Consider the following 24,174-nt stretch of genomic DNA (forward strand, 5'->3'; position numbering starts at 1 on the left):
CTGGAGAACTCCTTTCCCCTGAAGACTCAGGTCAGAAGTCATGTAGCACTCCTGTGCTACTACCGCAAAGCGTGACTACTCCTTCTCTTCTCTTCTGCATTGAAATGTTAAGCTATTGAGGGAAGAGGCTTGGTCTTGTTGTCTTTGGAATAGCCTCATTGTCTGTGTTCACATTTCATATATAATACAACTCAGTGAAGGCTTTGTAATATATGATTTTCATATGTGTATATCAAAAGCTAACACGTTCCCATGTCCTTTGGCTCAGTTATCTCCATGGCAATGAATTTACCCACAGGAAACAATCGAACAGGAGAAAGAAAGTTACACAGACGGAACTTCTACAAAATATGTATTTGCTAAACACTGGAAACAAGTTAAATGTTTATCAGCAGAGTAAGGGTAAGTAAATTGTGGTACATGATCTTGAAGAAACATGACTTATTCTCTCATTCATTATACAAACACATAGACTGCCAAAGAGCTGTCGGATGTACAGCAGTTTATCAGATAGCACATCTGCCTTCAGTGAGTGCACAGTCTGGTAGAGGAGTCTTCTGAAATGATAATTACCAAACTACGCAGAAACTGAGCACTATGTGGTCTGACATTAAGAGGAAAACAAATGAGATTATAAAACCATCCATACTTTATGATCGCAACTCTAAACAGGTGGGAGCGTGAGCAGGGTCTGGATGGGTGAACGCAGAAGGACAGGATTGATGTGGTTAGATTGGATGACACTTCCTTTAGCATTATCACAGTCGTTTTTCAAGCTTTAAAGTTTTAGATTGTCCCGGGCCAGGTGCAGTGGCTCAAGCCTGTAATCCCAGCACTTTGGAAGGCCGAGGCGGGTGGATCACAAGGTCAAGAGATCGAGACCATCTTGGTCAACATGGTGAAACCCCGTCTCTACTAAAAATACAAAAAATTAGCTGGGCATGGTGGTGCGTGCCTGTAACCCCAGCTACTCAGGAGGCTGAGGCAGGAGAATTGCCTGAACCCAGGAGGCGGAGGTTGCGGTGAGCCGGGATCACGCCATTGCACTCCAGCCTGGGTAACAAGAGCGAAACTCCATCTCAAAAAAAAAAAAAAAAAAGTTTTAGATCGTCCCAAATGTTTCTGGGAAGAAGAAGAAGAAGAAGAAGGAGGAGGAGGAGAAGAAAAAGCTGTTCCCGTGTCCCTGGCTCTCCAGGTTGGCAGTGGCATGAATGACGGGGTATTTTGCCAAAGGGGCAGGGGACTGCCACAGGTGATTGGGAGGGAATATTCAAGACAGTCCAGGAGAGTCGCTTAAGGAAGGCTATCACTCGGCGGGCTTGGGAGTGCTCGCTGGGTGCCATTGTAGGAACTGGCCTCTTCTGTGTCTGGGCTACGTCATGCAGCAGCACCTGACGCTCCTCCAAGTTTCGTCAGCATCACCACTTGGGCACGGTGCTGCAGTGCCAGCTGTGGGGAAAGCAGAGGTCTGAAGAAGCAGACAAAAGGGTTGGACCTGCGAGAGCTGGTAGCTAGTTCCTCATGCTGGAAAGGGTGGTCTCTATGCAAAAGGTACCTTATCCCTCTTCTACAGACAAGGAAACTGAAGCTTGATTGGTCTCAAGCTGCCCAGGGGGCAACTGAGAGTGTTGGGATTGGAATCCATCCCTTCTTATCTGGGGGCAGAGTTCTTTCTATTTCCCCTACTGGCCTGGGAGCAGGTGGAGTGAATGAGGTCAGATGGAAGAGACAGGCTGATAGGGTGGGTGGAGTCCTTTGGGAAGGAGGAGCAATGGGGAATCTGTTGGGAATCCATGATGGGCATATGAGAGGCCAAGCATTTGAGTTTGGACTTGATGCAGTAGGCAGCGGGGAGCTCTTGCAGGTTGGGGACATGATGGAAGAGGGCTTAATGAAGAGGAGGCTGGTGTGATCAGTGGAGACACTGGGCTGGACACATGGTAAGGGTGAGGTGTGGCATATGTTCTGTGTAATCAGAATAGTACCCACCCACCCACCCACCCACCCACCCAACTTCTTGGAAATATGTCTTTCTGCTTCTCTATTCATGAGATTGAACTGGAAGCTTCCCTCTTATTTATCCCTTCCCCATGGAGAACAGCGCCTTCCAGGATGAGCACTTGATACAGACCTTCCCCAATCAGAGCACTTCCCTGGGGATTTTGCCTTTGCAGCCAGAGAAGCATGTCCCTCTCTGGTGATAAAGTTGTGTCATGTAAGTCTGGGGAATCTATAATGACTAAAAGATTCAAATGAGGGAAGAGTTCAGGCCCTGGTTTCCCCTCACTTTGAGAGCTCAGATACCCTTTTGCCTATGCCACAATGTGAACAATATTCATCACCCCCTTTTAACTAAACTAGTCTGAGTTGAATTTTTCTCATCTGTAAATAAAAAAGTTCTGACACTTGCAGTAAGAGACATGTCTACTCTTTGTCATTCAAATTTTGAGCACAATTCTCAAAAACACTCTAGGGTTGTTTCGTGTGCATTGGGTCCATCATTTTGTGCTTGTAAGAAAAAACAGCAAAAATCTTTCCTCATCATCCAGCATCAGATTTAGGAACTCCAGGTTCTCTGTAGACACAAGGCTCTGTGAGTCCCTTCAGAGGAGGGTCACACCTCCATCACTGGTGTGGTAGGTCAAATTGCTGCTCAGGACACTTCCCTGCCTGCTCCTTTGTGATCTGGCTGCAGAGAAACCAACATGGACTGAGCGCCCGCACAGGACAGCCAGGCATTTCCCATACAGGTGGTAGAGGTATCTTCTGAACTTCTCCCCAGCAAACGCATAGATGAGAGGATTCAGGCAACAGTGGCTAAATGCAACCGTCTCGGACACACTGAGGGCCAGCTTCAGCTCCTTCCTCAGGTCACAACTGGGAAAAAAGTCGTAGAGCTTAAGCGTCTCCAGGAAAACCATAATGTTGTAGGGTGTCCAGAAGAGGAAAAACACGATGACCACCAGAAGGATCAGTTTGATGGCTTTGGATTTCTTTTGGTTCTTGCAGGAAAAGAGCGTCTGGATGATTCTGAAGTAGCAGTAACTCATAATGAGCAGGGGGAGCAGGAAGCCGAGAAGGTTTGCTTCCACGTTACGGAGCACGGGCCAGATTTCCTGGAGGACCTCGGGGTAGTCACCAAGGCATTCGTTTTCTTTCTCCTTTGTGAACATGAACTGGGGGGCTGCCACCAAGATGGCTGCTGCCCAGACACCTAGGCTGATGGTGACGCCGTGCTGCACGGTCCGGTTGTTCATGGAGTTGGCTGCCAGGACGATGGCCAAGTATCTATCGATGCTGATGACCGTGATGAAGAATATGCTTCCAAAAAAGCCGATGAAGAAGAAGGCGGTGGTGAGTTTGCACAAAGCATTGGGGAGGCCCTGCTCACTAATCACATAGTGAGTCCAGAAGGGCAAGGTGGCTACAAACAGCAGGTCAGACAAGGCCAAGTTCAGGAGGTAAATGTCGGTGACACTCTTGGGCTTCTTGCTGTTGGTGAGGGCAAGCACCACCAGCAAATTTCCCACCAGGCCGATGGCAAACACAAGGCAATAGAATACGGACAGGAAGACCGTCCCAAAGGCCACGACGTTCCCAATGTAACAGGCTTCGGCGGAGTCATCATACTCAAAGTCTTCTGGAACTGAATCAGTGGGCATGGTGAGGGCCTGGATCAAAAAGAAAAGCAAGTAACTGCGTTAGTTCTCAGAGAAACAGAGTTAGAATTCTGTGTGGCTCCGTATGTTAGGCAGGCAGAAAGAAACAAATACAGGCTGGGTGCAAACTACATTTCCCAACTTCCCACTTGCCGTCTTTAATCCTCACGAGTCTTGTGATGAAGACAGCAACAGACTCCTTTGACAGGGGAGGAGACTCCTTTGACGTGCCCAATGCCATGCAGTAAATGGCTCCGTGGGCATTTGGCTCTAGGCTTTTTTTTTTTTTTTTAATGGAGTCTCGCTGTGTCGCCCAGGCTGGAGTGCAGTGGTGCGATCTCAGCTTACTGCAACCTCTGCCCCATGGGGTTCAAGCAATTTTCCTGCCTCAGCCTCCTGAGTAGCTGGGATTACAGACTTGTGCCACGACCCCTGGCTGATTTTTGCATTTTTAGTAGAGACGGGGGTTTTACCATGTTTCCCAGGCTGGTCTTGAACTCCTGACCTCAGGTAATCCACCCGCCTTGGCCTCCCAAAGTGCTGGGATTACAGATTTGAGCCACCGTGTCTGGCCAGCCCTAGGCTTTTTCAAGCTTGAGTTAGATCCGTATTTCTTTGACTGTCCAAAGTCTCTCCAAAACCTAGCTAGTTTGACCACGGTGTGGATGAGCAAGGGAGAACCACGGGCAGGAGGGGAGGGGTGAGATGGGCTGAATTAGGGGTGCAGTCGTAATTCACACTTCCAGTCTAAACTTCCCCAAAGCAATTCTCCATCCTCTTCCTTTATTTCCACCTTTCCCCACTCTGGCCCCTCAGTTCTCCGTGAAGGTAGGCGTGGAGAAAGAAGTCTCAGACCCAGAACCCTGGGCAGAACAGCACCCAGAAGCTCTCATCTTTGTTTTTTGAGAACCATTTCACTTCCTCTTCTCCTTATAACCAACAAGTCCTTCTCTTTCTTAGCAGGTACCAGACAGAGTCATTCACTCTAGAGGGAACACCGTGTTTGGGTTGCCCAGGACTTGCCTGGTTTCAGCCCTGAGGGTCCCACCTATTGGAAACTATTGCCAGTCCCAGGCAAATCAGGACCGTTGGTCATCCTACAGCTCTAAGTGAAGAGGAGGGGTGGCACCATTCAGGGTTCTGTAGTCACAGAGAGGCTGCCTGATCCAAGCTGGAGGCTGGGGCTCGGTTAGCCTTCTGTGCTGGGCTCCCGGTCACTGAATTCCCTACAGTTCCCAGCCTTATACTTCACTAGGTCTGGGCTTCCCCACTATTCTTATCTCCTCTTTCCTTCAAGTATTCAAAAAAGACGTTTCTGCACAGACTGCACTCCCCTTCTTTCTGCAGCCAGGACTTGCTGGTCGTTCACTACAGAGCCGGCTGGGAGGCAGCCCTTTCACACTGCTCCTCTGGGCGTCTCCTCCTCTTCCCTGTGATACGACAGATGGGTCCCCCAGAAACCCTGAGGCTGCTCAAAATGGGCCTCCTGGTTGTCACTGCCTCCCTCCTCACCATAACTTACAGCAAAGCTCACACTTCAACCAAGGGAGTTTTCACGCCCCACTCCACCCTTCCCATGATGGTTTCACCCAGGTGGCGTCTCACCAAGATCAGGGCCCACACAGCCAGAGTGTCACGTCTCCCTTCCTAGCCTCTGCTTCGAGCCCTGTATCTCACCCAGACTCTCCCCTGGATAAGTGGGCCAGGGCTTTACACCCCGAGCTGTCACAGGCTGTGGAGAGTTCTCAACCCCAGGGAACCGGTGCACCTTCTCTGCTTCAGGCTGCAGTGCCCTTTTCTCAGAGAAGAATCTCTGTCTGTGGTATTAATTAATAATATTTAAATCAAATGGTCTAATGTGGCTGGCGTACAGCTGTTTTTGAGCCACATCAACATCAGTTTCATATGACTCAAGCTGATATGTCATCTGGAATTGGTAGCTTGTCACAGAGCATGATCTTCCCAGACACACTGCTGTAGGAGTAAAACTAGTCAAGTCCTTGGTGGTTCTGTATTAGGGACCCGGAGCTACCTACTTCCTCCCTCCCCTTGCCCCAGTGAGAAGAGCTGGCAAAGCTGACTCAAGAGGTAGCCAAATCCAATAAAAACCGCCCCGCGTCTCTTTGTGCCTGTGGTCAGTCCTTCAGCCCAGGAACTTCTGCGGACTCGAGCACTCCCGAGATTGATCCTGCAGCTGTCCTCTCTAGCTGAGTGATGGGTGAGCTTTGAACCTCTGAGCCTAACAGTCCTTGTCTGCAAGATCAGGATTGAGCCTCGTGCCTGCCCACAGAACTGTTCTAAACAGAGCACCTGGCACAGTGTGTCGCATACAGCAAGCGCTTAATACATGTTTAGTTTGTTTCCTGTATTACATGAGGAAGAAGAAGCCCTTTGGATCTTTGGAATCATCGAGGCTGCCTGTGGGCTCCTGTGTTTCACCTTTCCCTGGGTATCCTGGGAATTTGGTCTTTAAATGTCACTTTATATATATTTTTTCCCCTGAAATGAGACACGCTTTCTTTTCAGATGATTCTGGGGGGAGGCGAAGGAAGCCTCACTTCACTGAGCTTCAACTAAACTGTCAGGCTCATTGCTCTACTTGCATCTTTATCGATCTAATCTTTCCTGCAAATCTGAAAAAAAGTTCTATATTTAATTCACTGCCCTGCTGAATGGCTGTGGGGATATTTATGATGAGGAGTGGGACAGGAATATGGAGAAGGCAGGGAAAGTTAGAACTTTCCAGCAACTGACTGCCTGGGGTTGAGTGGCAGAGGAGTCGCAAATCAGGCTGTTTGCCTGGCTGGGTGCCTGGGCTCAGGGCTGCCACCTGCACAGGGACGTCTTCTCTAATTTGCACCAAGTCTCCATATAAGCTGGGGGTGGTTCTGGCTTCTCAGGGAGCTCATGGAAAGATCGGCCAGGAAAGTCTAAGCCAGGAAGGGGCTTGTCTTCTCAACAGGGAAAATTCACATAGGACTTTGATGGAGTGGGTCAATGCATCCTCTGCAGATGGGATGCAAATTCAGATATGCTCTGGGATGGTAACATTATGTATTGAGAGCCAAATGGCTGGTTATGGGCATCCATCTGGCCTGGGACTGCACCCTGCCATCCAAGGGGTCTGCTCAGCGAGGGCTGGGGAACACTCTGCAGCCCTCATCCTGGCTCCCCGCTGTCTCAGAATCCCCAGTGACTCCACAGGAGTCTCTCAGTGCCGGCACAGTGGGTGGTCACCCAGCATGTCGTGGTCCCTGCTGTGAGCCATCTGGACCACACAGGAAGGAACAGGACAGATATCCCTTTCTAGGAGTTCCCCCGTGACCCTGAGGAGCGGCACTGGTCATCAAGGGACATTGTTGATCTTCATGGTCACATTTCCATTTTGCACAAATCATGCCTCACAGGGGGCACAGCTGGGTGAAGCACCTGGCCCAGTCCACAGCTAGAAGCAGGGGGGGCACGATTGAGGCCGAGGCCTGTGCTCTTCCCACTCTCCCTCGAAGATGAAGGAGACTCAGGCCCCGGGCTTAAGGGCCAAATCCTGGCGTCGGAGAAGAGTCAAGGACACAATGACTATCAAACAGTTGAGCCCCACATCCAGTGGTTAAAAAGGCATCAAAACAACAGCCTCAGCTTCTTCCTCTAAAAAATAATGCCTTTGGTTTGCTGAGAGCATGAGAATGAAATTACATTAAATTGCTTATTGGGATTTATCCTAGACACACACACACACTCACACACGCGCATGCACACACGCACGCACGCACACACACGCTCGCACACGCACGCACGCACGCACACGCACGCACACACATGCACACACATGCACACACACACACGCTCAAGCAAGCGTGTACACTGTCACCGCAGCAAGCTTGAAATATAAATGAAGGGAAACAACCCCAATGTCCATCACCAGGGACAGATCAAAGTACAATAAATCTAATTAATGGAACAACAAGCAGCTGCTTAAGAACGCAGTTTCCAGCTCTTAGAAACGGGAAAAACAACAAAACAGACAGATCTATATATTCTGTTAGGGGACAATCTCTAAGACATACTGGTAAGTGAAAAAAGCTAGGTGAGGTACCATGTACACATAGTACCCCGTCATTCGAGGGAAAGAATGATGTGTGCGTATTTTCTATAATTTATGCTTTTCTCCCTGGAGGGGAAATCTGCAGGATACTGTAGGCCACTTCTCTCAAAGCAGAACTGATAACAGTAGACCCAGGCTCCTTAAAAGAAACTGGTCCATGATGCACCCCTGAATTCATTGGGTTTCTCCCCTCTGGGCTCATAACGCAGCAAGCTGACCCTCAGGGACTGGTGAGTGGAAAATGGAAGGTGGGATATTATTTGCCCTTACTATGTTGAGCAGGCTGGTCTTGAACACCGGGCCTTAAGAGATCCTCCTGCCTGGGCCTCTCAAAGGGCTGGGATTACAGGTGTGAACCACTGTGCCTGGCCAAGGAAGCAGTCTTAAAGAGCAATATGAGTCCTAGGTCAGCAAAAGTGTGCTCTATTGTCAACAGAGAGGCTGCCAGCAGCGTGCCCAGGGAACATGAGATTCTTGGGGCACAGCCTGTGAGCATTCAGATGAGGTTCTGTTTGGAGATAGAGAGCTGGAGCAGTTGATCGAGTCTTGGCACATCTCGTTTTCCTTGCACTAGATAGTTGGCTGCCATGCCCAGACCCCTGACTGTCTGGGAAGCCAAGTTTTACCAGGTCCTTACGGTTTTCTCATTTATGATGGCAGCAATTTTTATACCACACACTCCTCAGATTGCAGAGAGAGCTGAGGCTGATGGGGAGAGGGATGCCGAATTCCACGTGAAGGAGCTATGAGGAAACATTTTATACCCCAACCCCTAAGCAAATAAATGGAGCGACTGTCTATTCCTACAGCAATGAGCCCACCTGGAGCCGCACGTATTATCTACCCACCAGGGTTTCACACAGGCCAATGCACACTCAAACCCCGCCTCCAAAAAAAAAAAGAAAAATAGCAACAGCAGAACCCTGTTGGGTTTAGTAAGTTCCGCTTTACAAAACCTACCATTATTTGGGGTTCGACAACCCTCCCTCTCCTTCCCTCTTCAAAATACTTTATGGTATTTATTTATTTATGTCAAAGTAAACTGTGAAATTTTGAAGGGAAATACTTCATAATGTTTTTAATAATTGAGAAAGAGATGGACTTGTTAATTGTTTAATTATTAAGTCGATATTTTTGAGCATCTGTACCATATTCCAGTCTAAGGATAAGTAAAAATTCAAAATAAAGGTCTTCAATTATTCTTGTTAAAAATAAGGAAAGAGATCTTCTCACCTCCTTTTTTTCTTGGAGCATTTACTTTAGAAAACTTTTTTTTTTTTGACACAGTTTCATTCTTGTCACCCAGGCTGGAGTGCAATGGTGCGATCTCGGCTCACTGCAACCTCCACCTCTGGGTTCAAGTGATTCTCCCACCTCAGACTCCCGAGTAGACGGATTACAGGCACCCACTACCACTCTCAGCTAATTTTTGTATTCTTAGTAGAGATGGGGTTTCACCATGTTGGCCAGGCTGGTCTCGAACTCCTGACCTCAGGCGATCCACCCGCCTCAGCCTCCCAAAGAGCTGAGAATGCAGGCGTGAGCCACTGCACAGGCCTAGAAAACTTTTAAGTACTTTCTCCTCTCTTTGAATGTATTTAAACCCTTTCGAAACTTGCTAGGCTTTTTGTCAGCTTTAGGAGCGAGGCTAGTCTCTTCCAAGGACCTGGGCGTCATCTCTTTGAAATGTAAACAAACAGAAGGGAAACAGTACTTCTGTCTCCTAGCTTCTGTGGGAAGGTAGTAACCTAACTTAAGAGCCTTGCTCCGGGCTGCAAATTACTCCTTGTCTTAAAGATAAATTTGTTTCTCCTCTGGGTAGAGCCAGTTAGCTAACATGAGCGGTTACACTAATTACCAGGTAAATTTAGAGTGAAGCTTGTATGACCAATGGTGCTGGCAAGGCCTCTTACCTGAGGAATGGCTGTTGCTTGTCTGGATAACATGCATGTAACAGGTTGCACCTGCTCGGCTGCATAGCAGGAGATTTCCTTCTGTCCTTGCAACCTCTTAGTAGACGGCCGGTAATGCACAGCTCGTTTTGGTTACTGCTTATTCAAAACTGTTCTTTCTCTACTACTTTTGTGGAGAGAATTTCTATGTTGAAGGAAGATTTTGTTAATTACACTTCACCAGTACTAGGCACTGTGCTAAATTCTGTGGAGGCAATAGTGTTTAAGATACAGTACCTACAAGTGTTTATTATTGTTTAGTAATAGAATATAAGAAAAGTTACAGGAAGCTCAAGGATTGGACCTCTATATGTGTCTCCTTAAAAACTGGGGGAAGGTGATCCAGAGGCTGCCATATTAAAAAAAAAAAAAAAAAGCTGCCATTTAAGCTGATGTTTTAAGGGTGGGGGAAGTCTTCCAGGTTGACCAAGATGGAGGTGGCAGCAAATAGGGGGTGGGCTTTGAAGACAAAGGCACAGAGGGTCTAAGCGTAGGACCGAGGCCAGGCAGAGGGAAGTAGAAACGGAAGGTAATGAAGATGGTAGAGCTGGGAGGGGCCACATGCTCCCGGGAGTGTTCAGGAAAGTCAGTTTAGGTTAGTGTGGGACTTGGGAGAAGGACGCAGAGAAAGCCAAGGCTGAAAAGGCAGAAGAGGGACAAAGAGAGGGGTCTCAAATTCCACACTAAGGAACTACAGGAAAAATGATGGAAGACTTTGAAATAGGCACAGTCTGAAGATTACTGGGAGTCCTTGCTAGTATACTGTGTGGGGCTACACAGTACACTCAGTATACTCCCCCTTTTATTGCCTGAGCTAATTTTACAGCGCTGCAGATTATAGAAAACAGCAGTGCAAATGACTCTTTTTCATGCAAATACAAATTGTGTCCGGTGGACTTGCGCTGAATAAGTGCCCTGTGGATAAGGACCAATTTTGCCTTTTTCTGTGAATCTGTCTCAGTATGTCTGGAGGCAGCTCACCCATGATGTTGGCGTGGCGGTAAACTGCTCATTCTCATTGCTGCATAGGATTCCACTGTGTGACTATTCCGTCATTTATTATCATTTCTACCACTAATGCACATGTAGGTGGCTTTCAGTTTGTTGCTAGTTTGGACAATGTTGCTGTGAACATTTCTGTGTGTGCATCTCTTACAACATGGATTCATTTTAAAAGTTTAGTGTTGGCCGGTGTGGTAGCTCATACCTGTAATCCCAGCACTTTGGGGGGCCAAGGCAGGTGGATCGCTTGAGGTCAGGAATCCAAGACCAGCCTGGCTGACATGGTGAAACCCTGTCTACACCAAAATACAAAAATTAGCCGGACATGGTGGCGGGCACCTGTAATCCCAGCTACTTGGCAGGCTGAGGCATGAGAATCGCTTGAACCCAAGAGGTGGAGGTTGCAGTGAGCCAAGATCACGCCATTGCACTCTAGCCTGGGTGACAAGAGCAAAACTCTGTCTCAAAAAAAAAAAAAAAAAAAAAATTAGTGTTGAGCCAAAACCCAAAAAGTAGACCTACTGTTTCAATCCAAATATGAAGATCAAAAACAGGCAAAGCTAAACTATATAGTTCAGGGATATTTAAATTGCGTCAAACTACATGGAAAAGCAAGGAAGTAATCGCCATGAAAGTCAGGCTTGTGGTTCCTTGTGGGAGAGGAAGAGGCTGTGGTCAGGTAGGAACATGAGAGAGGCTTCTGGGGTTCTCTTTCTCAGCCTGCATGGCAGTAATGTGAGAAATTAAATCTCACACTTTGCTAACCTGGACACTGAAAGGAGTTTATTGCAAAATATGACACACTGGAAGGAGACTTTCCGTTTTCTCCTGAAGCACACTTTAAGGGAAAAGCAAAGGTGGTCTGGAAGATGTTTAAAGACATGTAATAGAGCCTTTCCTCCCTACTCATGACCTAAAGACACGTAATATAGCTTTTCCTCCCTACTTACAATCTAAAAAGCTGCACTTCGGCCAAACAAGATGAGGTGGTTGGAGCATCAGCTGTGGCCGGTGTGCCGTGGGATCCCACCTGCACCGCAGCGAGTGCATTCCCAGCCCCTCAGAGGGCAGGTGGGATCAGGGTTCAGCTAGAAACCCCAGCTTTCCCTTGGCTCTTCTGGGCAAAGTAATGATACCAGAGAACCCGACCTCTTGGAATTCCTGGGCTGTGCTGCTGGGAATTAGAACAATCCTGGAAAAGGCAGCTAAGATCTGGATTCTGCCATTCTGGTTCCATTCCCTCCCACGACCAGGACCTGCCATGGAGCAGCAGAAGGTCCCCATCTTGTTCAGCTCCTCCGTTACAGGTGCTGGTTCCAAACGTCTCTGGACTCAGGACTCAGGGTCAGAGGCTGGGGCTGGGGAGTAGGAGGAGTTGGATGCCTCGATCCTGGGAAGGAGGTTCTTTGAGGCTGGGGTCTCTGGCTAGGGAGGACCATACCTGACATTGCCACTGTGCCATAGCTGCCCAGGGCTGGGCGGGGTTCCTCGTGGGCTGAAGTGGGGTGGAAAGGGGATAGACGGTCGTCCTGATTGGGTCAGCTCTACCACGTTCTTTGCTCTCCTGCCCCTACAGCTCTGGATTCTTCACAACCTCATTCAATAGTCGTGTTTTTCAGGTATCCAAACTTTCTGAGCCTCAGTTTCCCCATGATAAACAACATATATTGTTTCTTGAGCACCAAAGATGTGCCAGGCAGTGTGTTTGGGACTTTCTATACCATGCTTTTAATCCTTGCAGAAAGTCGACACATACCCAATACATGGCTTCAAAGGCTGTTGGACAATCTCCATTTTAAAAGCAAGAAACCGACTTAGCAAGTGCTGTGCACAGTTACCATGTGCAGGACTTTATTCCAAAGTGAAGCTGCCTAGGTCCCCATCTGTGGAGCAGGGTTCAGGGGCAGACTTTGTGGAGACTGGCACGTGGCTGAGGGATAGTAGGTGCTCCCTTCCCGGAGGTGTGGCAACTGCCAGGTCTGTCTGAGCACTAAGAAGAACCACACTGAATTTGGGCTGAGACTATTTCCCGCCCTGTCTTCCTTTGTGAAAATAAAGCCAAGCAAAGAGGAAGATGAAAGAATCCCACCCTAGCCTTCCTGAGCTCATTTCTCATTCCCAGGGGTTTTGAACCCTAACCCACTGCCCCCATTCCCAGCCCGCAGTGGTCCCGGCGCAGGTCCACCCCCACCCCACCTCCTCTTCGGAAACTCAGGTCCCTCCAAAGTGCCCTCTGGACCTGCGATCAACTGTGCCCTGAGCAAGACAAGCTTTCTTGCCTGCTTTCACATGGTTCAATTTTCCTATTTTCGGCTCCATTTTTTTCTGCCTCAAGCTTTCTACCTCAAGTGTTTCCAAAATTAATTTTTTTGTGTGCAAATGGGAGGTTGAAAAAATCCTAAGATGTTTTAGCCGTTCTCTGGACTGAGCTATAAACTCACAAAGCAAGGACTGCAGGCTGCGAGTGCCAGAGGTGAGGCGAAGGGAAGAGCACCAAGCCCCAGCCGGTCCTCAGCTGCGCCCGATGGGTCTCCTCCTGTCTTGTACTCACAGCATCTTTCTGAAGACCATGTTTCTTACCCACCCACACAAACCTGAGCCTGAGTGTCCTCACAATGGCTATGACAGCATATATCAAAATTGAATACTGAAATTGTGCCAGCAATTTATTAATTAAAATAGCTTTTATTATAGATCCAATATATGCTCATTATAAAAAACTCTAGATGGCACAAAAAATGGAAGAAAAAGGAAAAACACCCATGAAACTCTCTGCAATGCAATTTCCTAGAATCAATCACAGCAATCTTTTAGCTTTTCTCTATCTAAACTTTATATACGTTTTATATCTATATTAAGTGCATTTATAATTATATTAAAATGCAGATACAATTTAAAAAACTCTTTATTATTAAATTTTTAAATAAAAGCAGCAAGAACCTCCTTGTACCCATCACGGGAGTTCAACGATTAGCAACTCATGGTCAATACTTCCTTGGCTTCCCACTTAATGTCTCTGCGGAATAATTTAATTTCACCCATAAACACCTGTGTGCAACTCTAAAAGATAAGGATGATTTTTAAAAAACAACCTTTAATACAATTTTTCATCTCAAAAAATTGGCAGCTGGGTGCGGTGGCTCACACCTGTAATCCCAGCACTTTGGGAGGCTGAGGCGGGTGGATCACGACATCAGGAGATTGAGACCATCCTGGCTAACACAGTGAAACTGAAACCCCATTTCTACTAAAAATACAAAAATTTAGCCAGGTGTGGTGGTGCGCACCTATAGTCCCAGCTACTCGGGAGGCTGAGGCAGGAGAATCACTTGAACCCAGGAGGTGGATGTTGCAGTGAGCTGAGATTGTGCCACTGCACTCCAGCCTGAGCAACAGAGCGAGACTCCATCTCAAAAAAAAAAAAATAATAACAATAGTTCCTCAACAGCATCCAGATGCAATTTTATATTATGCTCTTTTCAGTCAGTGTAAAATCATGAGCTTTTCTCCATGTCTCCAAAATGTAGTTACAAGTGCTCCTAATCTTACTCCATCAGGTTGAGTGTGTTATAAATAATCCAATCACTCCTTGTCTCCCACTCTTCCATCCCCTTGGATATATTTAGGCTACTACATCCCCAGGATAATGGCTTCCATTGCCTGCACATAAGACAGATGAGCATTACTATCCTGCTGGCTGTGCACTGCTCCACCCCATCCACAGGTACCCAACTAGTCCTGTGCACCTACCTGGCGTGGACTGCCAAGGGAGCCTCTAGATGTGCCAGTCACCCTGTCCTGTGCAGACGCTACCAGACACGAGTATTTCCCTTTCCCTCCCTCTAAGGGTATTTTGTTTGCAAAGTTAGCCAATAGTATCTGGTTTCCTGTGAGGGAGACTATCTTTAGATGCCACCACAGCCAAGCTCACACACTCCAGGGTGGAGGCCAGCTGTCAGTGGGAGGGCCTGACTTTACAAACCTGGAAGACTTGGACCTCAGGGAAGACTGCGGAGCTGGAGGGAGAGAGGTATCACTTACCCTAACCTGGAGGTGGGGGAGGGAGCAGACCCTGCAGTCAGCACAGCACAGTGGGCTCTCATCAGTGGGGAGCCTTCAGGAGCTGGGAGAGCTTGTGGGGCCCTCAGCTTCCCTGTCCATAAGAGGGAGCCCACAGTACTCACTAAACTACATTGGGGCACACACAGCTCTTCTTCTCAAAGTGTGGCCCCAGGCACTGGGAGCTTATTAAAGACAGCACCTCAAGCCCTGCCCTGTGTGTACTGAATTAGAGTCTGCATTTTAGAGAAATTCTTAGAAGACTGATATGCACCCTGAGTTTGAGACACTGTGGTATGAAAGCATCTAGCGAGTATCTTGACCTGGTAGACTCAATAAATATTTTTCCCTCACCTCTCTGCCCCAAGGCACTTAGTGGCTCCCTGTACCCATCAGTCAAGCCTGGATCACTTGCCTGAGGACACAGCTTTCACCCAGGACCTGCCCCAGGCTCCTTCCACAGTCTCTCCCCCGCCCCTCTGCCCTGCAGTGGGGAGCCTGGTGGGCTCCAGTGTCCAGCTGTGCTCCTGCACCCTGGCCTGGCCAGCTTGGCCCTTTGCCTGCAACGTGAATCTCAACCACCACTGCCTCCCCACCTTCCCATCACTTCTTACTTGCCTGGCCCCTCCCAGCGGCATGGCAAGGCGCTTGCTATACAGTTCTGATCCTGGCCCGCTGTAGGCCTCCAATACACCTTCATTTGATGGCCCATGACTCCTTCGCGTCCGCTCTGGCCCATTGCTGCCCACATCCCAGCCCATGCCCGGTGCTCTCTTGGCTCTAGTTGCTGTGGTCTCCTGAGGACAGGGGGTGCTTTGTGTACTCCCCACCTTGCCCCTCCTCACCTCCCCCAACCCCAGGAAAGAGCTGGGGGCTGCAGTGCAGTGCCGAGGGCAAGGCGGGCTGCTCACTGCGGAGGAAGTCCGCCGTCCGTTTCCCTTCTTTGTTCCTGGCCTCAGTGTTTGGCCACCTTTCCCTGCCTTTGGCCAGAAGGCTGCAGGACAAAAAGCTGCTCTCCACCCACTCTCTGGCACTGGCCCCTCCCCACCCCACCCCACCCTGTGGCACATCTCCTGAGGTCCACTCAGCAGGGCTGGCTGCCCTAGCCCCTTCCTTGCCTCTGACTCCCCTCCTCTTCTGAGGGCTCCTTTCTGGGATCCGGCTGAGACTCTCCCTCTCTTCCCGTTCCACACTCTTGAGGACAGTCTCATCCACCCATGTCAGTAATTCCCTCTGTGCACACGAGGTCACAGCTCTACCTCCATCGGGCCTGGATAACTGCCCAAGCCCACCCAACCTTCTTCATTTTCTGCCTTTCCACTCACCATTTACCCCACTGGCCGTTCTCCACCCAGAAGCCAGAGTTCTTCCTGAAACCCGTCTGCCAACTGAAGAGCCTGCAGGGGGGCCGCCCCCTCTCACTTCCTACTGTGCTCTCACCGCTTCCACCTCCCCGGCACGCCTGTGGTGGGCTCTCGTCCCTTCCCAAGTCACCTGGCTATCCTGTCCTGGATGTGATTTTACCCTCTTTTAAAGCTAACAAATAAGCCTTTATGCTCCACAGCTGCCGGCAGCAGGCAGGACTTCCTGCGGGGCAGGCATGAGCACCAGCGTCCAGCGTCATTGCCCTGTCCCCCAAGCCCCAGAGTGATGCCATGGCTCAGACAGATGCCTGTGCGTGTGTGAGGGGTGGGGGGGTTGGAGGAGGGGAACGCCGAGTTGGGGAATGGGCCATTTTATAGCAAGCAGTAAGCATGTGTGTCATTTGGCCCTGAGTGACATGTCAGCTGAGCCCTCAAGGTTGGTCACTGCAAGCTCAACCCTGAGAAATGGACCAAGTGAAGAGCATTAGTGCCTTGCATTCTTGACATACTCACAGAGATGGAAAGAGCCTCAGCAGCCTCTCCCCACTCCACGCCGCCTTGGGCCTCTGTAAAGCAGTCTCTGGCTCTGTGCTGGGAACCTGCTCCTCCCTGAGCTCTTGTTCACTCCTCCCAGTACCCTCACCCTGTGCAGCCTCATTCCTGAGGCCCCCATCTTCATCTCTCTTTTTGCCCAGCCCCTTTGGCTTAACTCTCTATTGGAGCTGACCCTTGCTCACAAGTTCTAGGCCATTCTCCATTTCTCTTCCAGTTGAGACAGTACATGCAGAGGACAGTCTGGTTTCTGCCGAACCGAGAAATGAGAGTGTGGTGGGCTAGCTCAGAGGAAGGAGGCCAGGCACAGAGGCTGTGAAGATGGTGGGACACCTGGGACAGTGAGGGGCTCGCACAATGCAGGTGAAGACCGGAGACTCGGTGTGAATAAAGCTTTGTGGGAGTGTGGGGTAGAGATGCTGCCAAGGGAAGTAAGAGCTTGATCCATCTTGATTGCCAAGCCAAGGTGCTCCCACGCTCTTCTGTGGGCTCTGGAGAGCTTTGAGACTAGGAGAAACTGTGCAGCAATGGGTCTGCCTGAGGCACTGTTTTAAGTCCTCTATGTACATGAACTCATATAGTGTCCCCAGTGACCACATGAGGCAGGTGCTAATTTTTTTTTATCAGACATGTCTGGCTCTGTTGCCCAGGCTGGAGTGCAGCCACATGATCATAGCTCACTGCAGCCTTCACCTCCCAGGCTTGAATGACCCTCTCACTGCAGCCTCCCAAGTAGCTGGAACTACAAGCTACCACACCCAGCTAAGTTTTGTAGTTTTTGTAGAGACAGAGTTTCACCATGTTGCCCAGGCTAGTCTTGAACTCCTGAACTTCAGCGATCCTTCTGCCGCAGTCTCCCAAAGTGCTGGGATTACAGGTGTGAGCCACTGCGCCTGGCCTCAGGTACTGTTATTACCCTCATCTTAGGTGTGAGGAGTCTGAGACAAGGAGGAGAAGTCACGTAACTTGCACAAGACCACACAGCTCATGTGTGGCAGGGCCAAGATTTGCACTCAGCATTGAGGTTTTATGGTGTATGCTGTGCATTCTCAGTGGAGGTGGTGCTACTTCCAAGGCGGTGAAAATTGGTTCTGAGGGTTCTTGTGCTTTATGTATAAAACACAGATATACCTGAGACAGGAGAATTGCCTGAATCCAGGAGGCGGAGGTTGTGGTGAGCCGAGATCGTGCCATTGCACTCCAGCCTGGGTAGCAGGAGCGAAACTCCGTCTCAAAAAAACACCACAGATATGCATACAGTAGCTAAAGCAATAGCATATCTATGTAATAAAAGTCCATGGTAGAGGAAGGTGATGAAGAATGTAATGTGTGCCAGGCATGGTGGTTCACACCTGTAATCCCAGCACTTCGGGAGACTGAGGCAAGTGGATCACAAGATCAAAAGTTTGAGACCAGCCTGGCCAACATGGTGAAACCCCGTCTCTACTAAAACAAAACAAAACAAAACAAAAAAAAACTACAAAAATTAGTCAGGCATGGTGGCGTGCAGCTGTAATCCCAGCTATTCAGGAGGCTGAGGCAGGAGAATTGCTTGAATCCAGGAAGCGAAGATTGCAGTGAGCCAAGATCGCACCACTGCACGCCAGCCTGGGCGAAAGAGCAAGCGTCTGTTCTCCCCTGCAAAAGAAGAATGTAATGTAATTAATGGGCACAAAAAGTAGTTAGAATAAATAAGACCTAGCATTTGCAAGCACAACAGGGTGACTATAGTTAAAAAAGTTAATTCACATTTAAAAACTAAAAGAGTATAATTGGATTGCTTATAACACAAAAGACAAATGCTTGAGGTGATGCATACCCCATTTCCCCCGACGTGATTATTACACGTTGCACACCTGGATCAAAGCATTTCATTTAACCAACAAATATATACCTGCTCTCTAACCCCTCGCCACACACAAAAGAATATAATATCTAAAAGGACTTGCTGAGGAGTGATAATGAAAAAAGAAAGTTGAGAGACCCTTTTCTAAGGTTTTTTTTTTTTTTTGAGACAGGGTTTCACTCCCATCACCCAAACAGAAGTGTAGAGGTGCGATCCAGGCTCACTGCAACCTCCGCCTCACAGGTTCAAGAGATTCTCCCGCCTCAGCCTCCCAAGTAGCTGGGATTACAAACACCTGCCACCACGCCCAGCTAAATTTTGTATGTGTAGTGGAGATCTGCGCCAGGCCCTGCGCCAGTCACGTTGCCCATGATATCTCTTTTTGACTTTTACCTTCAAGTTAGGTATTATTTTTTCAGATGATGAAATGAGGAGAAAAGAGCAATGAGTCCTAGGCCACATAAATGAAAAAGGGTCAAGTCAGTATTTGAACTTCCTGCCCAAACGCAGGTAGGGAACAGCGAGAGGGCAGCCGAAGCAGTGGGTAGTGGAAGATAGAGAAGGGATCTTGCTAAAGGAAAATGCATAGAATTGTAAAGAACCAGACATGCTGAGGGTCAACGGAGCATCCAAAGGCTGTGTTGCCATTGACAAGTCAAAAGCCACATGCTAGGAGATTTCAGAAACAGAAAAAAGTCTCTCTTTCCTCTTCTCCCCTAAGAGGACAAAAGATCTCCTTCTAAGAGGAGAAAAGATCAGACTTAGAAAATTGGAGGCCAATAGACAATTGGAGGTGGCTCATGCCTGTAATCCCAGCACCTTGGGATGACAAGGTGGGAAGATCACTTGAGTCTAGGAGTTATAGACCAGCCTGGGCAACATAGGGAGACCTCATCACCACAGAAAATTAAAAAAAAAAAAAAAGCTGGGCGTGGTTGCACTGACCTGTAGTCCCAGCTATGGGAGGCTGAGATGGGAGGGTCTTGAGCGCAGGATTCAAGGGTGCAGTGAGCAGTGATCCTGCCACTGTATTCCAGCCCGAACGAAAGAATGACTCCAACTCTTAAAAGTAAAGAAAAGAAAAATGGAAGGCTGGAGAGGAGTAAGTCTAGACAAAGTCAGTGCCGTTTACTACCTCCTTCTGTCCTAATGTTTACATTTAACATTATCCCTACAATTTCTCAGGTTTGTTTCATAGCTTCTGCTCAGCAGCGATTAAAGCACTTCCCCTTTGGAACCATAGCAAACAGGATCTGGCAAGGAACTCCTGGAGTACTTATAATGGCATCATTCAACTTTTGCTTTGCAATACTTAAAAAAAATCTGTCTGCAAACAGTATATGTCATTTTTTAAATTTAAAAACAAAAAAATCTGCTCTCTCACCAAATAACGGCATGTGTTTCCACTGAAGTGGAACTTACTAATGGAAGAATAATGGAAGACAAATAAATGAACTAACAATTTTGAATTTTAAAATATGCCCGTTTTAGCCCTTTGAAACACACAGGTAATTCACATTAATTGCTAACATGTCTTTATATTGTTTGCTGATGTTCTGGAGGATCTACTTTAAAAAATAGAGAAAATAGGCCGGGAATGGTGGCTCATGCCTGTAATCCCAGCACTTTGGGAGGCCGAGGCTGGTGGATTGCCTGAGCTCAGGAGTTCAAGACCAGCCTGGGGAACATGATGAAACCCCGTCTCTACTAACAATACCAAAAATTAGCTAGGTGTGGTGGTGTGCGCCTGTAATCCCAGCTACTAGGGAAGCTGAGACAGGAGAATTGCTTGAACCCAGGAGGAGGAGGTTGCAGTGAGCCAAGATCACACCACTGCATTCCGGCCTGGGCTACAGAGTGAGACTCTGTCTCAAAAAAATTAAATAAATTTCTAAAACGGAGGAAAATAATAGTTGTGTCTCACAAACGTCTTTAAAACAGCCTTTCCTGTCCTCACTGTACAGATATATAATGTTCAATACCTAGGAAAATAAAATATCAGTACTCGTGGGCCTATATCATTGGCCAGATACCGAAAAATAAGCTGGTTTTCAGCTGGCCAGGGTATACGTGCACCTACGAGATAACCTTACACGTGGCATCGTGTGATTATAGAAGTGACAGGTAGATTTCCTAAGCTATTGTTTTCAGGATTTTACTTATTTTGAAGCAGGAACAGAGGAAACAAACCTCTCGAACACCGAACTGAGGAAGGACGTGGCTTTTTACTCGGCCAAGAGCTGAGGGGGGATACAGGCTCATTCACCAAGCTCCCCGAGCTGCAGCTTCTCTCCCCTTTTATAGGCTTACGATGCTAAGGGGAAACTGAGGCAGAACTATGTCATTGTCCATTTGCTGGATGTCTGACCTTACAATCTTTTGGCCTCATTGTTTTGCCAATTCATATGCTGCAGGAGCAGGGACCAGCAGGGGAGGGGGCTTACAGAGACAAGACGGAAGCAACAAGCTGGAGGGAGCCTGGTCCGTGGAGGCGTGAGGGCGTGACCCAGTACAGCGCTCCTGCCCGCACAGACAGCATTAATTTACGGTTCTTTCAAGGTTAACAGATAGCAGAGATGCTGGGAACTAAAGAGGGAGTCATTTTCCCAGCTTTTTGGTATATTATTTCATTTTTTTTCCTTCTTCACCCTCCTTCCTATCTGGAAGCAGGGAGGGAGGAGGTGAAATTGAAGGAGGCGAGGGGGTCTCCCTTCTCGATTTCAAAGGGTAATTCCAACAACAAAAGCCAAGGGACTTAATAGTGTTGTACAGAGTGAGGAACGTGTCCAGAGGCAGCCTGGCACTCGCTGACACAAATGCAGCAGGTTCACTGACACAAAGAGACGAACAACAGGTGATCTTATGGGAATTTGGGGGCTGCAATGGATGCTCTTTCATGTAAGACTATAATTGGACCACAAATGAAGTTGGCGGGTGGGATTGTGGATCCAGCGTAAACCAAATTAGCTCCTGATAAACTCCCTCAGTTGGACAAACTTGAACCAAGAATTTTAGACACCTCAGCCATGCTTTTTCATCCCTTGGAGGATTAAGTAATCCTTCACCTGAACTGAAACTTGTTTCAAAAGTACAAGATGCAAAGACAGCAAAGGCTGTGAAACACCTGACCATCTAGTTTCTTAGCATTCAGAATATCCGAAATAGGCAGGTACTTGGCCGCTGTTGTCAATGAAACTTGAACAGTATGAAACTGTAGCTGTGGCTACAAGTGAATGCAGGTGACGCCAGACTGGAGAGTCTCGCACAGCAGCCGACCTGTGGATATAGCAAGAAGCCCTCCCGTGGGTACTTTTAGAGATCTCTATTCTCTTACAACAAAAAAAATTGCTGTGCTAAGTAAAACAATTCAGAGGCAGCTTCTAATCTACTTGACTCTACAACAAAATATCAATATTTATTTCTGCTTGGTCTAGCTGCCAAAAGACTCTACATAAATCACAATCGTATTTTCATCTGTGTTTGAAGGTAATGAAGACCTGCATCTGGATGTGGCTGTACAAGGTATTTATTTGGCTGTTTACTGTGGTGCAGCTGTAGTTGGTAGAGCAAGCGACAGGCCTCAAGTGACCGTTTGGCCGGAGGGAGTGCTTGGTGTCCACTCATTTCACTCAGTCGGTAACACTTGGTGATGGAACCTGCGGAAAAGCTTCAGTTTAGAAAGAGCACATGTAGATGCTGTGCTCAGTCCGAAGTCTGACACTCTACTCAGGAAAGAGACTTCAGATTATTTTAGTGCCTTCAGCGCATTTATTTTTGACAAAGTTGGAACATCCTTGAAGCTAAATTGAGCACAACGAGGTATATCTTTTAATAATTTGAATGGGTTTAATGGGAGGTTCACTTATTCTCCTTTCAAAAGTGTTTTAGATCAATGATCAAGATTCTGTAAATACAGTGTAAGTTAATTCTACCCGCACACAGAAGAGGCTGAGAGGGATGCTTCCTTGAAGCCAGTACCTAGTCTATAGCTTAAGTGTATGTCTGGATCCCAGGAAGAAGCTAACGTTTGTTGAAATCACACATTCCCATCATGGCTGCAATTCCAGGGCTGTGACATTTCACCAAAGGAAGCAAGTTAGGGTGTGAATTGAGCAACAGTTGTCATATTCAAAAGCTCACGTATGTGTGTGTGTGACAGAGAGATGATTTAATGGTTTGTCTTTTTTTTAAGTAAGTGAAATCCATCTGTGATTCACATGTGAAAATGTGTCTGTCATTCTCTGGGAACCTAGCTTGGGTTGGATTATTTTGAAACCTCAATATGTTGAGGCGGAAGTCCTAAAAGACTCATTGCAGGCTAAAACCAAAGCGCCCCTTTATTTCGCAGTGAGCCATCCCTTGCCGCATTAGCTGTTGAATACTCACTGGTCATTGATACTATTGTGTGTCACTCTTGTACACAAGCCATGCATCGCCCGACTGTTGCTCACTCACGTGCCAGGTATTAGAAAGCACATGTTGCCCCTCTGCCTCCTGCTCAGGGCCGGTTGTTGAGGATACAAAGATGAATAGGGCAGGGTCTCTGCCCTTTCCCTTGGTGGTCTTCATTTGGCTTCCACTCTTCAAGGTAGCTCAGGAAACTTAAGGTAACCTACAGTCATCAGAAAGACACAGGAGTGAGCTGCCTTGCCTCTGTCCCCTGAGTCCTGTTGCCCCCTGCTGGTGTCTTTGGTTCTCTCCAGAAACAGCTGGTAGAGCAGCCAATCAGCAGACATGGCCCCAGTTGGTGGGCAGCCCTTTGGCCTCAGAGCACCCCTCTGATTCACTGGTTTTGCTGACACAGACATCTGCGGTCATTTCTCCGCAGGGAGTGGTGTGTGCAGGCAAGTCTGCAAACCTCTGGGTTACAGTTTTGTGATGAGCCAGCCGGCCCACAATTACCTGCAGTCCCCCTCCCCTGGTTCAAATCCTGACCCTGCTACTCTCAAGCTGTGTGGCTTAGGGCGTTATTTCTCTAAGCCTGTGTGTGATGACATGTGTAAAGTACTGCATGGAGCTCCAAGTAAGGTACTGAGGGTAATAGAAATCTGTGTTCCGGGGATACGCAGAAGGAACAGTCCCTTCCAATGAGTCTTGGTGGATGCATTTACCTGGGCCGGACGTGCCAGGAGAGGGATCAAGTTGTACAAAGGGTCAAGAGGGTAAAGGAGCCTCCCTCATTGGGGGGGTCTCTCAGAGAAGCCCCCTTCTAGGATCTCTGGGGCTTTGCTGAAGCGCAGCTGTCCGCCCCCAGAACTCATTGCACTGTCTCTGGTCGTGGTTCTCTCTTACTCCACGTGCTTGGCAAGAATTTCTGAGTGACAGCTCCCTTTTCTACTTGAACCTGGTGGGCAATCTTGTCCCTCTCCTCTCCTGAATGGCCTTTTTACTATCCTTAGAAAAAAATCAAAATCCAAGTGTATGGACTGAATCGTGTCTCCCCCAACTCCCATTCATATTTTGAAGCCTTAACCCACAATATGACTATATTTGGAGATGGGGCCTCTAAGGAGGTCATTAAGGTTACATGAGGTTGGAAGAGTGGGACCCTAATTCAATAGGACCGGTGTCCTTATCAGAAGAGAGACAGCAGGGATGTGTGTGCATCAGGAAAGGACGCCATGAGAGGCGGCATCTA

At 48.0% G+C, this 24,174-nt stretch overlaps 1 protein-coding gene and 1 long non-coding RNA gene across 6 annotated transcripts in view; both read right to left on the reverse strand.

Moving 5' to 3' along the window:
• Window positions 1-335: 335 nt before the first annotated feature.
• On the reverse strand, window positions 336-16,786 carry CX3CR1 (C-X3-C motif chemokine receptor 1). Of its 5 annotated transcripts, XM_078354688.1 has the most exons (3): window positions 14,466-14,544; window positions 10,921-11,011; window positions 336-3,671 (listed from the first exon to the last, which is right to left on the reverse strand). In XM_078354688.1, exon 3 carries the CDS (start codon window positions 3,660-3,662, stop codon window positions 2,604-2,606), a length of 1,059 nt encoding a protein of 352 aa, XP_078210814.1. In that variant the 5' UTR covers window positions 3,663-3,671; window positions 10,921-11,011; window positions 14,466-14,544; the 3' UTR covers window positions 336-2,603. The 5 variants fall into 5 exon arrangements, with proteins under 5 accessions (XP_078210814.1, XP_035133846.1, XP_035133845.1 ...); XM_035277955.3 differs by lacking the exons at window positions 10,921-11,011; window positions 14,466-14,544 and adding an exon at window positions 16,652-16,786; XM_035277954.3 differs by lacking the exons at window positions 10,921-11,011; window positions 14,466-14,544 and adding an exon at window positions 16,100-16,164.
• A 5,498-nt stretch (window positions 16,787-22,284) lies between these two features.
• Window positions 22,285-24,174, reverse strand: part of LOC118148988 (uncharacterized) — an 86,327-nt gene continuing 84,437 nt past the window's right edge. Inside the window, exon 9 of the long non-coding RNA XR_013528761.1 lies at window positions 22,285-23,148. This is a non-coding gene — a long non-coding RNA (uncharacterized LOC118148988). The remainder of the gene's footprint in view (window positions 23,149-24,174) is intronic.

The sequence above is a fragment of the Callithrix jacchus genome, chromosome 17 (assembly GCF_049354715.1).
Source record: "Callithrix jacchus isolate 240 chromosome 17, calJac240_pri, whole genome shotgun sequence".
In the NCBI taxonomy this organism is placed as follows: Eukaryota; Metazoa; Chordata; class Mammalia; order Primates; family Cebidae; genus Callithrix; species Callithrix jacchus.